The sequence below is a fragment of the Urocitellus parryii genome, chromosome 2 (genome assembly GCF_045843805.1).
Source record: "Urocitellus parryii isolate mUroPar1 chromosome 2, mUroPar1.hap1, whole genome shotgun sequence".
In the NCBI taxonomy this organism is placed as follows: domain Eukaryota; kingdom Metazoa; phylum Chordata; class Mammalia; order Rodentia; family Sciuridae; genus Urocitellus; species Urocitellus parryii.
In genome coordinates this window covers 105,715,451-105,727,653 of record NC_135532.1, presented here as the reverse complement: position 1 = coordinate 105,727,653, position 12,203 = coordinate 105,715,451, and the positions used below count along the sequence as shown (strand labels likewise).

At 37.1% G+C, this 12,203-nt stretch overlaps 2 protein-coding genes across 2 annotated transcripts in view; both read left to right on the top strand.

Moving 5' to 3' along the window:
- Window positions 1–6,702, top strand: part of Atr (ATR checkpoint kinase) — a 103,881-nt gene extending 97,179 nt beyond the window's left edge. Inside the window, exons 46-47 of the mRNA XM_026385019.2 lie at window positions 4,672–4,777; window positions 5,878–6,702. Of these exons, the coding sequence (XP_026240804.2) occupies window positions 4,672–4,777; window positions 5,878–6,051 (280 nt within the window). The 3' untranslated portion in view covers window positions 6,052–6,702. The remainder of the gene's footprint in view (window positions 1–4,671; window positions 4,778–5,877) is intronic.
- A 78-nt stretch (window positions 6,703–6,780) lies between these two features.
- The window catches only part of Xrn1 (5'-3' exoribonuclease 1), a 122,208-nt gene continuing 116,785 nt past the window's right edge, over window positions 6,781–12,203 (top strand). Inside the window, exon 1 of the mRNA XM_026385012.2 lies at window positions 6,781–7,942. Within this exon, the coding sequence (XP_026240797.1) occupies window positions 7,868–7,942 (75 nt within the window). The 5' untranslated portion in view covers window positions 6,781–7,867. The remainder of the gene's footprint in view (window positions 7,943–12,203) is intronic.

The following is a 12,203-nucleotide window of genomic DNA, read 5'->3' as shown; positions in this document are numbered from 1 at the left end:
TCCACAGTTTAGCTGTTGTGAATTGTGCTGCTATAAACATCGATGTGGCTGTCATTGTAAGTATGCTGTTTTTAAGTCCTTTGGGTATAGACTGAGGAGTGGGATAGCTGAGTCAAATGGTGGTTCCACTCCCAATTTTCCAAGGAATCTCCATACTGCTTTCCATATTGGCTGCACCATTTTGTAGTCCCACCAGCAATGTATGAGTGTGCCTTTTTCCCCACATCCTCACCAACACTTATTGTTGTTTGTATTCTTAATAGCTGCCACTCTGACTGTAGTGAGATGATATCTTAGAGTAGTTTTATTTGCATTTCTCTAATTGCTAGAGATGAACATTTTTGCATATATTTGTTGATTGATTGTATATAATTTTCTGAGAAGTGTCTGTTCAGTTCCTTGGTCCATTTATTGATTGGGCTTTTTTTATTTTTATTTTTATTTTTATTTTTGGTGTTTAGCTTTGTGAGTTCTTTATGTACCCTAGAGATTAGTGCTTTATCTGATGTGCTAGTGGTAAAATTTGCTCCCAAGCTGTAGGCTCTCTGTTTTCCTCACTGATTATTTTCTTTTGGTGAGAAGAAGCTTTTTAGTTTGAATCCATCCCATTTATTATTTCTTGATTTTAATTCTTGTGCTATAAGGGTCTTATTAAGGAAGTCAAGGCCTAATCCAACATGATGGAGATTTGGGGCTACTTTTTATTCTATTCGACGCAGGGTCTCTGGTTTAATTTCTAGGTCCTTGATCCACTTTGAGTTGAGTTTTGTGCATGGTGAGAGATAGGGGTTTAATTTCATTTTGTTGCATATGGATTTCTAGTTTTCCCAGCACCATTTGTTGAAGAGGCTATCTTTTCTCCAATATATGTTTTTGGCACCTTTGTCTAATATAAGATAACTATAATTATGTGGGTTAGTCTCTGTGTCCTCTATTCTGTCTATTTTGGTGCCAATACCATGCTGTTTTGTTACTGTTGCTCTGTAGTATATAAGGTCTGGTATAGTGGTGCCACGTGCCTCACTCTTCTTGCTTTAGCTATTCTGGTTCTCTTATTTTTCCAGATGAATTTCATGGTTGCTTTTCCTATTTCTGTGAGGAATTTTGCCTACTTTTTTATTGGATAATTTGTCCTTTATTCCTTAGTTGATAAGAGTTCTTTACATATTCTGGATACAAGATCCTCCTAACATATGATTTGCAAATATTTTCTCCCATCTTTTTACGTTCTTGACGATATTCATTGAACTATAATGTTTTTTTTATTTATGAGGCTGGGATTCAAACCCAGTGCTTTACACATGATAAGCATGCACTGTACCACCAAGCTATATCCCTAACCAAAGTTTTAAAATTTGGTGAAGTCTTAATGTATATTTTTCTTTTCATTAATTTTGATGTTTTATGTAAAAATTATTGCCTAATTCAACTTCAAAAATATTTACTCTTAAATTTTCTTCTAAGTGCTTTATATTTTAGCTTTTTTTTTAAGAGAAAGAGAGAATTTTTTAGTATTTATTATTTTAGTTTTCGGTGGACACAACATCTTTGTTTGTATGTGGTGCTGAGGATCGAACCTGGGCCGCACGCATGCCAGGTGTACGCGCTACCGCTTGAGCCACATCCCTAGACCAAGCTTTTTTATTTTAATCTTTGATCTATTTTTAGTTTTTGTGTACATTGTGTGAGGTGCAGATCCATATTCCATGTGTATTTAGTTGTCTCAACACCATTTTTTGAAAAGAGTGTTTTTTCTCCATTTGGTTGTCTAACTGTGTGTGTGTGTGTGTGTGTGTGTGTGTGTGTGTGTGTCCTTGAAACAGGGTTTGTATTGCCCATTCTATCCTAGAACTCTCCAGTTCTTCACCTCATCCTCCAGTGAAGTTGAGATTATTGGTGTATGCCACTGCACTTGTCTTTGCATTTTTGTTGAAATGGTCAGCTGGGGGCTCTCTGTAGAGTTCAGTAGTAGAATACTTGCCTAGCATGCACAAGGCCCTAGGTTCTATTCCCAGTACCTTGAAAAAAAGAAATGTTCAGTTGGTTTTCAACAATTCTATTCAGCAGTCTATTTCTTTGTTTAACTTTATGCCATCTATAGAATGTCCTTATCACTGTATTTTTGTAGTAAGTTTTAAAATGAAGAAATGTGAGTATTTCAACTTTGTTCTTCTTTTTTCAAGTTTGTGTAGCTATTTTAGGTTCTTTGCATTTCCATATGAATTTTAGCATCATAATGTCAATTTCTTCAAAAAGCCAGCTTGGATTTTGATAGAAATGACATTAAGGTTGTAAATCGATTTGTAGGTTATTGTCTTCTTAACAATATTAAAATTTCTGATTCATCAATACGTAATGTTTTCCATTGATTTAAATATTTATTAATTTCTTTTTAAAATATTTTTTAGTTGTAGATGGACACAATATCTTTATTTATTTTTATGTGGTGCTGAGGATCGAACCGAGTGCCTCAGAGGTGTGAGACGGGCGCTGTACTGAGCTACAGTCCCAGCCGTCATTAATTTCTTTCAACCATGTTTTATAGATTGTATATTTTATAGATATGTATGCACATCTTGTATTCAGCTTTTTAAAATTTTATTCCTAGGAATTTTATTCCTTTTGATTCTATTCTAAATGAGATTTTCTCTTAATTTCATTTTCAGTTTGTTCATTGCTACTTTATAGAAATACAGCATTGATCTTGTGTCCTGAAACTCTCTGAACTCCTTAATTATTCCTAATAGTTATTTTTGTGGATACCTGAAGATTTTCTCTGTAATAGCACATCATCTGCAAATAGAGTTTTATTTCTTCCTTTGCAATTGCCTAACTGTCCTAGTTAGATCTATGTCAGATAGATCAGGTAAGAGCATAGTCCTGTAGGTCTTAGAGATAAAAGTCTTTCACTTCTAAGTAAACTATTAGGCTATGGGAAACAGATTTTTAAAGGACTTTTCAGCTCTTTTATTCACTTCCGGTATTTAAAATCTTTCTATCAAACATTGTGGTAGAATATACTGGTTATATTAGTTAAACATGAGGAAAAACAAATCCTCTGAAAGAGGAAATATTTCATTTATGAATCACTTACCCAGGAGCCCTTGTTTTATTTGGGGAAGTCAGGAAATAATTTCTGAAGTAGCTGGATTTCTTAAAGATAAATAGAGTTGACCGTGCAAAGAGGAAAAGAGTGTCCTGAGAGTGATAAAATATCAAATTAAGTGAAGGCATGGCCTGAGAGATGTAATCAAGAGCTCCCCTTATCCACAGAAGAATGTTCCATCACTCCCAGGGGATGCCTAAAACCAATTGTAGTATCCAACTCTATATGTACTATGTTTTTTCTATACTATATATCTGTGATAAATTTTAATTTATAAGTTAGACACACTAAGAGATTAACAACAATAACTAATAATAAAATAGAACACTTACAACAGTATCCTGTAACAAAATTGCCACCCTCTCTATTCTTGTACTTTGAGGCTATTGTTAAGTAAAATAAGGGTTACTTACATAACCACTGGGATTCCATGACAGTCATTCTGATAGATCAGCTGGCTAAGTGACTGACTAATAGGCAGGTGGAGTGGTACACAGCATGGATATGCTAGACAAAAGGATGAGTCACATGCTGGGCAGGGGTAGTAGGACAGCAGGAGATTTCATCATGCTACCCAGAAGGGTACAATTTAAAACTGAAAAATTGATTATTTTTTTGAATTTTCCATTTAATATTTTCAAACCACATGTAACTGAAACTACACAACACAGAAGACTACTGTACTGTATTCTAGAGGCTATCCCTCAAAGAGTTGGTGCTAAGAAATGATGGCTAAATTATGCAGGACTACTTGAAGCTTCTTTTCACATTTAAGCTATACCCTGAGAGCAACCAGAAGTAATTGGAGGGTTTTAAGAAGAAACAAAAAAGATAGAAGAGAAGGAAATGAGACAATCTGGTTTATATTGTAGAATAATTAGAGTTTGGACTAAAGGCCAGAAAACTAAGGACTATTGTGGAAACCCAGTATTAAACAATGGTGCATTGGAGGATGTTGTAGCAGTAGAGATGGAGGTAAGTAGAGAGTCTAAAAAGGTGGAATCAGATGATAGAGAAAGAGGAAGCAAGGATGATTACTAGATTTTTTTCCTGGGAAAATAATATTGTTCTTAACTGATTTGGGGAATACAAGAGTAGTAGTTAGGAAAAGGTAATGAGTTTTCTTTTAGAGATACTGAGTTTGAGGTGCCTGTATTAAATCCAAGTGGGTATTTCCTATAAGTGGTTGGATTTGATGTCTAGAGCACAGACAAAAGATCTGGTGGTAACCGAAGGCATTAATGATATGGCAGGGGATAAAATCCATTTATTCAGTAAATACTCATTTATCAGTTCATGGTATACATTTAGAGATGGCACACAGAACTCATCTTGCCCTCAAAAAACACCTCCTACCATCTTGTGTCTTGCTTCTATCTCCCTATCTTTCCCTTCTCTGCACGACAAAACAAAAATTTCACATAACCTTACTGAAAAAGTAGTAATGTCTCTTACAGAGTATTATACTAAGCTTCTCATCCTTCACCTAACTCTTAAGTGTTGACTGTAGCAAGATTTCTTTTTTGCAAAGATATCATTGTATTAACCATATGTTTCAATTTTAGTGTCTTAAAGACTTTTCTACATGATCCTCTTGTGGAGTGGAGTAAGCCAGTAAAAGGACATTCCAAAGCAACACTGAATGAAACTGGGGAAGTTGTCAATGAAAAGGTTAGCAGAAGGTGCAACTTGATATGAGCTAATACTGTATGTCTTACAAATGAGAACTGAATACTGAATTCTTAAAATATTTCAAGTGAATGTTGATTACTCTGAAATCTAAGTTTTCTTTATTGTTATTTCTAATGTTAACATAGCATTGATGTAATAAAAGACAACAAGACATACTTGTTTAACATAAACATCTTACAGTTATGAAATAACAGTGGGAAAAACTTGGACACAAGTTGCCTGAGTTTACAGAACAACATATCTGAGCCTTACTACAGTGATATGTGCCATAAGCCATCTTGAAAAATGTAGCAGTTAATTCCTTACTAAAATTAGTTAAGTCTCAATTTTACAGATGACCATTTTTACTAAGTTAGAATAGATTTAAGGATTTTTTTTTTTAATGTGATATATGTCCTGTGGATTAAACCCAGGGCTTTGTGCATACTAAGCACATGCTGTGCTACTGAGCTACACCACCAGCCTGAGCATTGTTTTTCTGATAACATCATTTTCATTTTTATATTCTGATATGCTGTTTTCCTAAGAGAAGAAAAAATGTGAAGTTTTTTTTCTAAGTAGCTCACTTAGAATTTCCATTTGTATGCGCTAATGTAATTTAAGTATTAGGTTATTAGAGCATTATTGCTATTATTAGAATATTCATTCAAATATATAATGTCTATACACATTGAAAGCACCTTTTTGTTGGTTTTGTATTTTTGTGTGTGTGGTCCTAAGGATTTATCCTAGGGTCTTGCACATCCTGGACAAGTGCTCTACTACTGAGCTACTTCCTAGCCCTTGAAACAAATTATTTAAATTTATTACTTTTCTGGAATTATAATGTGAAAAGAGTTTCCCTCTATTTCATGAAGTCCAGAAACATGTCCAGTCAGTTGATGTTGAATTAATATAACAAGCCTCAAAATCAATATCTCTCTACTGAATTTGATTTTTTTTAATTTGCTGTTTCAAAGGGGTATTGATTAGTAAAAAGTGTTGATATTTATTTAAATATCAAGAAAGTAGAAATTCTAAATTACCAACACCACATGTTATTGAGTCATTAGTCCTAACGACTTTGTCTTTCTTTTTAGGCCAAGACCCACGTTCTTGACATAGAGCAGCGACTGCAAGGTGTAATCAAGACCCGAAATAGAGTGACAGGATTGCCATTATCTATTGAAGGACATGTGCATTACCTTATACAAGAAGCTACTGATGAAAACTTATTATGCCAAATGTACCTTGGCTGGACCCCATATATGTGAAATGCAATTACTTCAAAGAATGTTATCTAGAATTAATGTATTCAATATTTATATATATATATATTTAATTCTAAATTACAACATAAGTTTCTTTATGTTTTCAGAGCAACTGGTATTATTTCTTTCTGATTGTTAATAAGAAGAGTGTTTTGGGTGGTTTTTGTTTTGTTTTGTTTTGTTTGCAGTACTGAGGATTGAACCCAGGGTCTCACACATGGTGTACAGTCTACCACTGAACTATATCCCCAGCCCTATTAATAATGTTTTAAGATAATATATGTTATTAAGATAAATTGCTTAACACACATGGTGTATTCTAATTGAAGAAATGAAACATCATATATTCATATGGTTAAAGAAGTATTTGCAAGAAAACAAGCCAGCCTAATTTCATTTTACAATTTTTATTGGTTTCTTTTAAAAAAATAATAGTTGGCATAAGGATTCATTTTGACAACAAAATTAAATCCAGCATTTCTGTACACTTATACACAGAACTGCCTCTTTTGTCCTTGTGGAACTGACAGCCTGAGAGAGTCAAACATAATAGCATATGATTAAGTTCGCTTAATAATAAAAGTCTTTTTTAGTATGTTTGAAAGTGTGATGGGGAAAAATTCAAGAAATGTGAATAAAATTCTGTAATATTTTTGTTTTTATTTTATTTTTTTCCAGTGCTAGGAATGGAACCCAGGGCCTCATACATGATAGGCAAGCACTCTACATTCGAACTACACCACCATTCCTAACATTCTATAAAATTTAAAGATGTTGCCATACTCCAGGTGTACTAGAATGCACTATCTAGTGTTCATAGAAGATAGCAACACTCAAAACTGCATGAGATTTTAAAGTCGGAAAATAATCAAATGTTAAAAATTTTTTTCCGAAGACTTAAAATAATTAGGCAGCAATGCGGTTATTACATTCAAATAATTGGAAAACTCGAAATAAGTTAACAATAGAACTCAGCCTTGTGAAAACTAAACATATAATTTCCTTCCAGGGGCCTAATGTTTACAGTTAAAGGCCCTCTAATTCAGAAAAATTTTCGCAACTTTCGAAAAGAGCAGGTTATTTGTTTTGGAAGTACTGGAACCCAGAGCACTCTACCACTGAGCTACACTTATCCCAACCCTCTTCCTGTCCTGTCCAAGTGTTTGGAAAAATGGGGTTGATTCTTTCTAAAACAATTTCTTTTGGCACTGGGGATTGAACTCGAGTTGCTTTACCACTGAGCTACATCCCTACCCCTTTTTATTTTTGAGATAGGTTGAGCAAAATAGTAGAGACCTACAGGCATACGCCCGAAAAGCACGCTTTGTTTTTTGTTTGCAGGTTTTCCTTTTTCCAAAAAATATTTTTAAAGGAAACTTTACTGTAGGCTTACATTCCTAAGAAAATAACGAGCTATCGCAAAATAAAGTCAAATATATCGCTAGACATTTTCTAAATCCGTGCTGAAAAAATACTGATTAGCAACACAAGGAGGCAGAAGCAGCCAGGATAAAAGTCGGTGTTCAGCACCCTTCCAACAATCCCATCAGCTGGCATTCTCAGGGCTAAGGCTCAGAGATCCTCACAGCTCTTAGGCCGCCGCCAGCACCTGGGCCTCAGGCGGCGAGGCCAACGGGAATAAGCCCCGCCCCGGGACGCGGCCGCGAATCCCGCCGCTCTAGGCGCGCAGGGCGCTCTCTATGGTCGGTTGGGCGGTGTGTTGTCATCGGCGGAGCGACGGCCGGAGGCGGCGGCGTAGGCCCCGGCGGGGCGTTTAGTTTCGGTTTGGCCCTGTCTGCAATTAGTGTTGACTGTCGAAATGGGAGTCCCCAAGTTTTACCGATGGATTTCGGAGCGGTACCCCTGCCTCAGCGAAGTGGTGAAAGAGCATCAGGTGGGTGAGCGCGGGCGGCGGTTCAGAAGGCCGAGGACCCCGGGCTCCGCGGCCCTCTGCCCACCCGGGACCGCAGCTTTCCAGCTTCCTCCTGCTCGTCTCTGCTGGCGGAGGGGCGTAGGCCGGGGGACAGGAGGTTTGAGGGCGCTGGGTGAACCGACTGAGGTGCCACAGGCGGGTTGCGTTCCTTTTACCAGACCCGTGGGGCTCCCGGCTAGTCTGACAGCTCCTGCCCGGGCAGGGCCTTCCGCGACTAGGAAATAAGTCCTGGGTGGGAACGCTCCGCGAGTTCGCCCCTTCCCTCAGCAGGCAGCTGCAGGTTTCCTCCGCCCTGATGGAGGGGTGAAACTGAAGGACAGACCCCCGTAGATCCCCCAGCCCACCAAAGGAGCAGACCCACGTACAAACAATAACAGCCGCCTCCGCAGTTGAATCACCTTGTTTACTTTCCCTTAGAAAGAGCTGCATCCCACCTACCTCACTCGCAGCACCTAGACTTTTTGTCGTGGCTGATGGTTCATATTTATGATGCCTTTTCAATTATCTCAAATACATTATCAACTCCCCCAGCTACTCGGGAGTCTGAGACAGGAGGATCACAAGTTCGAGGGCAGCCTGGCAACTTAGCGAGGCCCTGTCACAAAATAAAAAGGATTGGAAACTATCAAAAGTACCCAGTGGTAAAGCGCCCCTGGGTTAAATCCCCAGTACCTCTAAAGGAAAAAAGGTATCAATATCAACCCCCTTTTGCCATAACAAAAATAATAATGATGAAAATAATAGTAATAGGGTCGGGGGAGGGCTTTAGAGGCTTCAGTGCATTAGAGAGCACGAGAACATTATTGGTACTAATAACATTTGGCATGCAGTGAGCACAGAACAATGATTATGTGTAGAGTCCAAAATGTATATTTATATATTTATGTACTGGAACTGTGAAAGGAAAACAGTGGTCTGTTAGGTAAACTAGACTTTGGGGGATATTTTAGTGTTTCTTACTTTTAATGAATTTAATAGATCTTTTTACATTTTATGTTTGACGGGGGTGGGGGAGGGGAGTCATTTGGAAAGTTTATATACCTGATTAAATTAAATTTATATACCTGATTAGATTGTATTAATAGTGGCAGTTATTACATTATGGTTTAATTTTTTTTTCAAGTACTTAAATGCCTAAAGATAGCACTAAACTGGGCTGGAGATGTGGCTCAGCGGTAGCGCGCTCGCCTGGCATGCGTGCGGCCCGGGTTCGACCCTCAGCACCACATACCAACAAGCATGTTGTGTCCGCCGAGAACTAAAAAATAAATATTAAAAATTCATTCTCTCTCTCTCTCTCTCTCTCTCTCTCTCTCTCTCTCTCTCTCTCACTCTCTCTCCTCTCTCACTCTCTCTTTAAAAAAAAAAAAAAAAAGATAGCACTAAACTTCTGCAAAGGATTTTTTATTTTGTTTTGTTACTGGATTCCAATCTAATTTGAGATTTTAGAAAAAGCTTACCAGAAATTCCAAAATGCTAGCTTATCTATCATTTGTTTAGAGCATAAGTTGAGTTGGATATACAGGGACATTTATTCCTGGGAGGAAGGTTTAAAAGGATACTAGTATATTGCAGAAATAGAGACAAACTGGCTTTTCCTGGACCCTTCAATCAACAAGTATTTGAGTCACTTTTTCCTCTAAAATGAAAAAATAAGGTGAATGCTATTCAGAATGACTTGATAACACATAATTTGTTTGATAATATTTTTATTCAGTACAGAGAGCTTGGTTTAGTGAAAATATTTTGGGTTCTCTATTCTGAGGAATTTTGTTACTGAAAACATAAGTAATCTTAAAGGCATTTTTATCACATGGACACTAAGGATAGGTTTTGTGAACACTTTACACTAGATAGAAACTGAGAATAGGATTGTTAAAAAATTTCATTGTAGTAAACCTTAAAACTAGGTGCACCAAAGTGATATTGTTAGATATCTGATCACAAAGAGACTAAGGACTACCAACTACTCTCCAAGTAATACTTAAAGATGGCAATACCTCAATATGTCACAAGTGATTCAGAAACTAGTCCAGGGAAGAAGGAATTAGGAGAAGGAGTGGTTTCTAGGAAGGTAATGGTGGTGACAGTAACACAGTTTTTCAGCCTCTGAATCTTCACCTGAAAACAGAAAGTGAAACTAGATAGTGAAACTTAAAATCAATAAAACAATTGCAACAAACCTTGTGACATGGTATCTCCATGATACTTTGGGGTCAAAATACTGCTAGAAGAGGACAAAGAAAGCATGAGGAAAAGGAAGCATGTTGGACCTCAGACCAGAACTCCAGAACAACTGACAGTTATTCACTGAAAGACTGTGCTAGTCAACTAGATAGCCATAGCCAAAATGGAGAGCTTTTATTCTGAAAGACCAAAGAGACAGGAGCAGTATCCCTCCTATGCATTCTCAAAACTGGCTTGCCAAGGCAGAGCCCACTCTAAGGAGAAACTGCTGAGAGTGAAATAAAATTTTATAACAAAGCGTGCAGTACAGACAAGAAGAGAAAAGAGGAGACTATTCAGATAAAAGTTAAGGAGTGTTAGAGTCAAAAAAATCTTGAAAAAACAACCACCAAATTTTTTTAATACTACCCAGAGGAGGGAGCTTTGTCAAGTTAAAGCTTTTCTGAAACCCTACTCATTCTAAAAGCTCAAGAAAATTAAATTTACACTGAAATGAGCAACAAAAAGTATTGAAGTTGGATTGCATACAAAGTTATTATAGGGAAAATACATTGCTACAGACATTAAAAACATACAGTAAAGGGCTAGGAATGTAGGTCAGTTGCAGAGCACACATTTAGCATGTGCAAGGCCCTGGACTGATCCCTCAAGGCCTCCCCCAGAATTTTTTTTTTTTTTTTTTTGCAGTTAAAAACATGCCCACAGAACAGCAAAACTATAACCCACTCTCTCAGAATGAGCCGAAATGCACTAAGAAAATTATATGATATGAAAGAACAATATATCAATTATGAAAACTGCGGGATAAGATGACAGAACCTAGAGAAAATTAGAAATGAAACCTAAAATGTAAGCAAGGCAAAGGCAAATAATGCTGTAAGACAGGTTGAAAAAAGAGATGGAAAGAAGAGAAAATTGTAAGCAATAGGGGTTCTTGGGAAAAAATGCAACAACACATACTAAAAGAAAACTTTCCTAGGGCTGGTGTGTGAGGCATTGGGTTTGATTCTCAGCACTGCTTATGAATAAATAAGATAAAGGTCCACCAACACCATATATAAATATATAAGTAAATATATAGAGAGATAACTTTCCTAAAATTAAAATGAATGTCAAAATTGTGTATTAAAAGACTGTACCCTGTACCTGATTTACCAAGACATAGTCTAATAAAATTATTGGACTCTATAAAGAAAAAGACTAGTGACTTCAGTTGAGGGTCCCCAAATGGTGAACAGCATGTTTGCCCCTGTTAGTGTCCCCGCAACACTGAAAGGAAAAAAAAAGAGTTAAAGTAAGGATAGCTGTATAAATCTGAAAGTTTGCTTCTATCCAGATTCTCCATTTCATTGGAGATTAGTTGATGATTTGGTTTTAGAGTCAATAGTACCACCACTGTGAAAGGAGAGGAAAGCAATTCCAGAGACATTTTTTCAAATAATCATCATTGGTTGGGAGTGCAAATCAATGGCAGAACACATGCCCAGCATGTACAAGGGTTCAATCCTCAGCACTGGGGGGGGGGGGGACAAAAAGCAACTGATTTCTACTCTTGCACCAACTCATTCTTTACATATCTTCAGACCTTGGGGCTTACCAATTTATGACCATCTATGAGCAGATACAACTGTTCCAGTTTCCAATGCAATATTCTGCATTTTAGCCTTCCCACCACACCTCCTTTTTTTTTTCTTTTTTTAACAATCTATCAACATAAGTCCATTTACTCTTTTCTTTTTTTAAAAAAAAAAAAGAGAGAGAGAAAGAGAGAGAATTTTTTAATATTTATTTTTCAGTACTTGGCGGACACAACATCTATGTTTGTATGTGGTGCTGAGGATCGAACCCGGGCCGCACGCATGCCAGGCGAGCGCGCTACCGCTTGAGCCACATCCCCAGCCCCATTTACTCTTTTCTAGAAATCTCTGGTTGATTTGTATCTAATGATGAGCCTCAGGTACAAACCTTGTTCCTTTTGGCTAAGTCATAAAACTAGGAGTATGATGTATTTTCAGGCTCTGGGGATGCTTAAAGG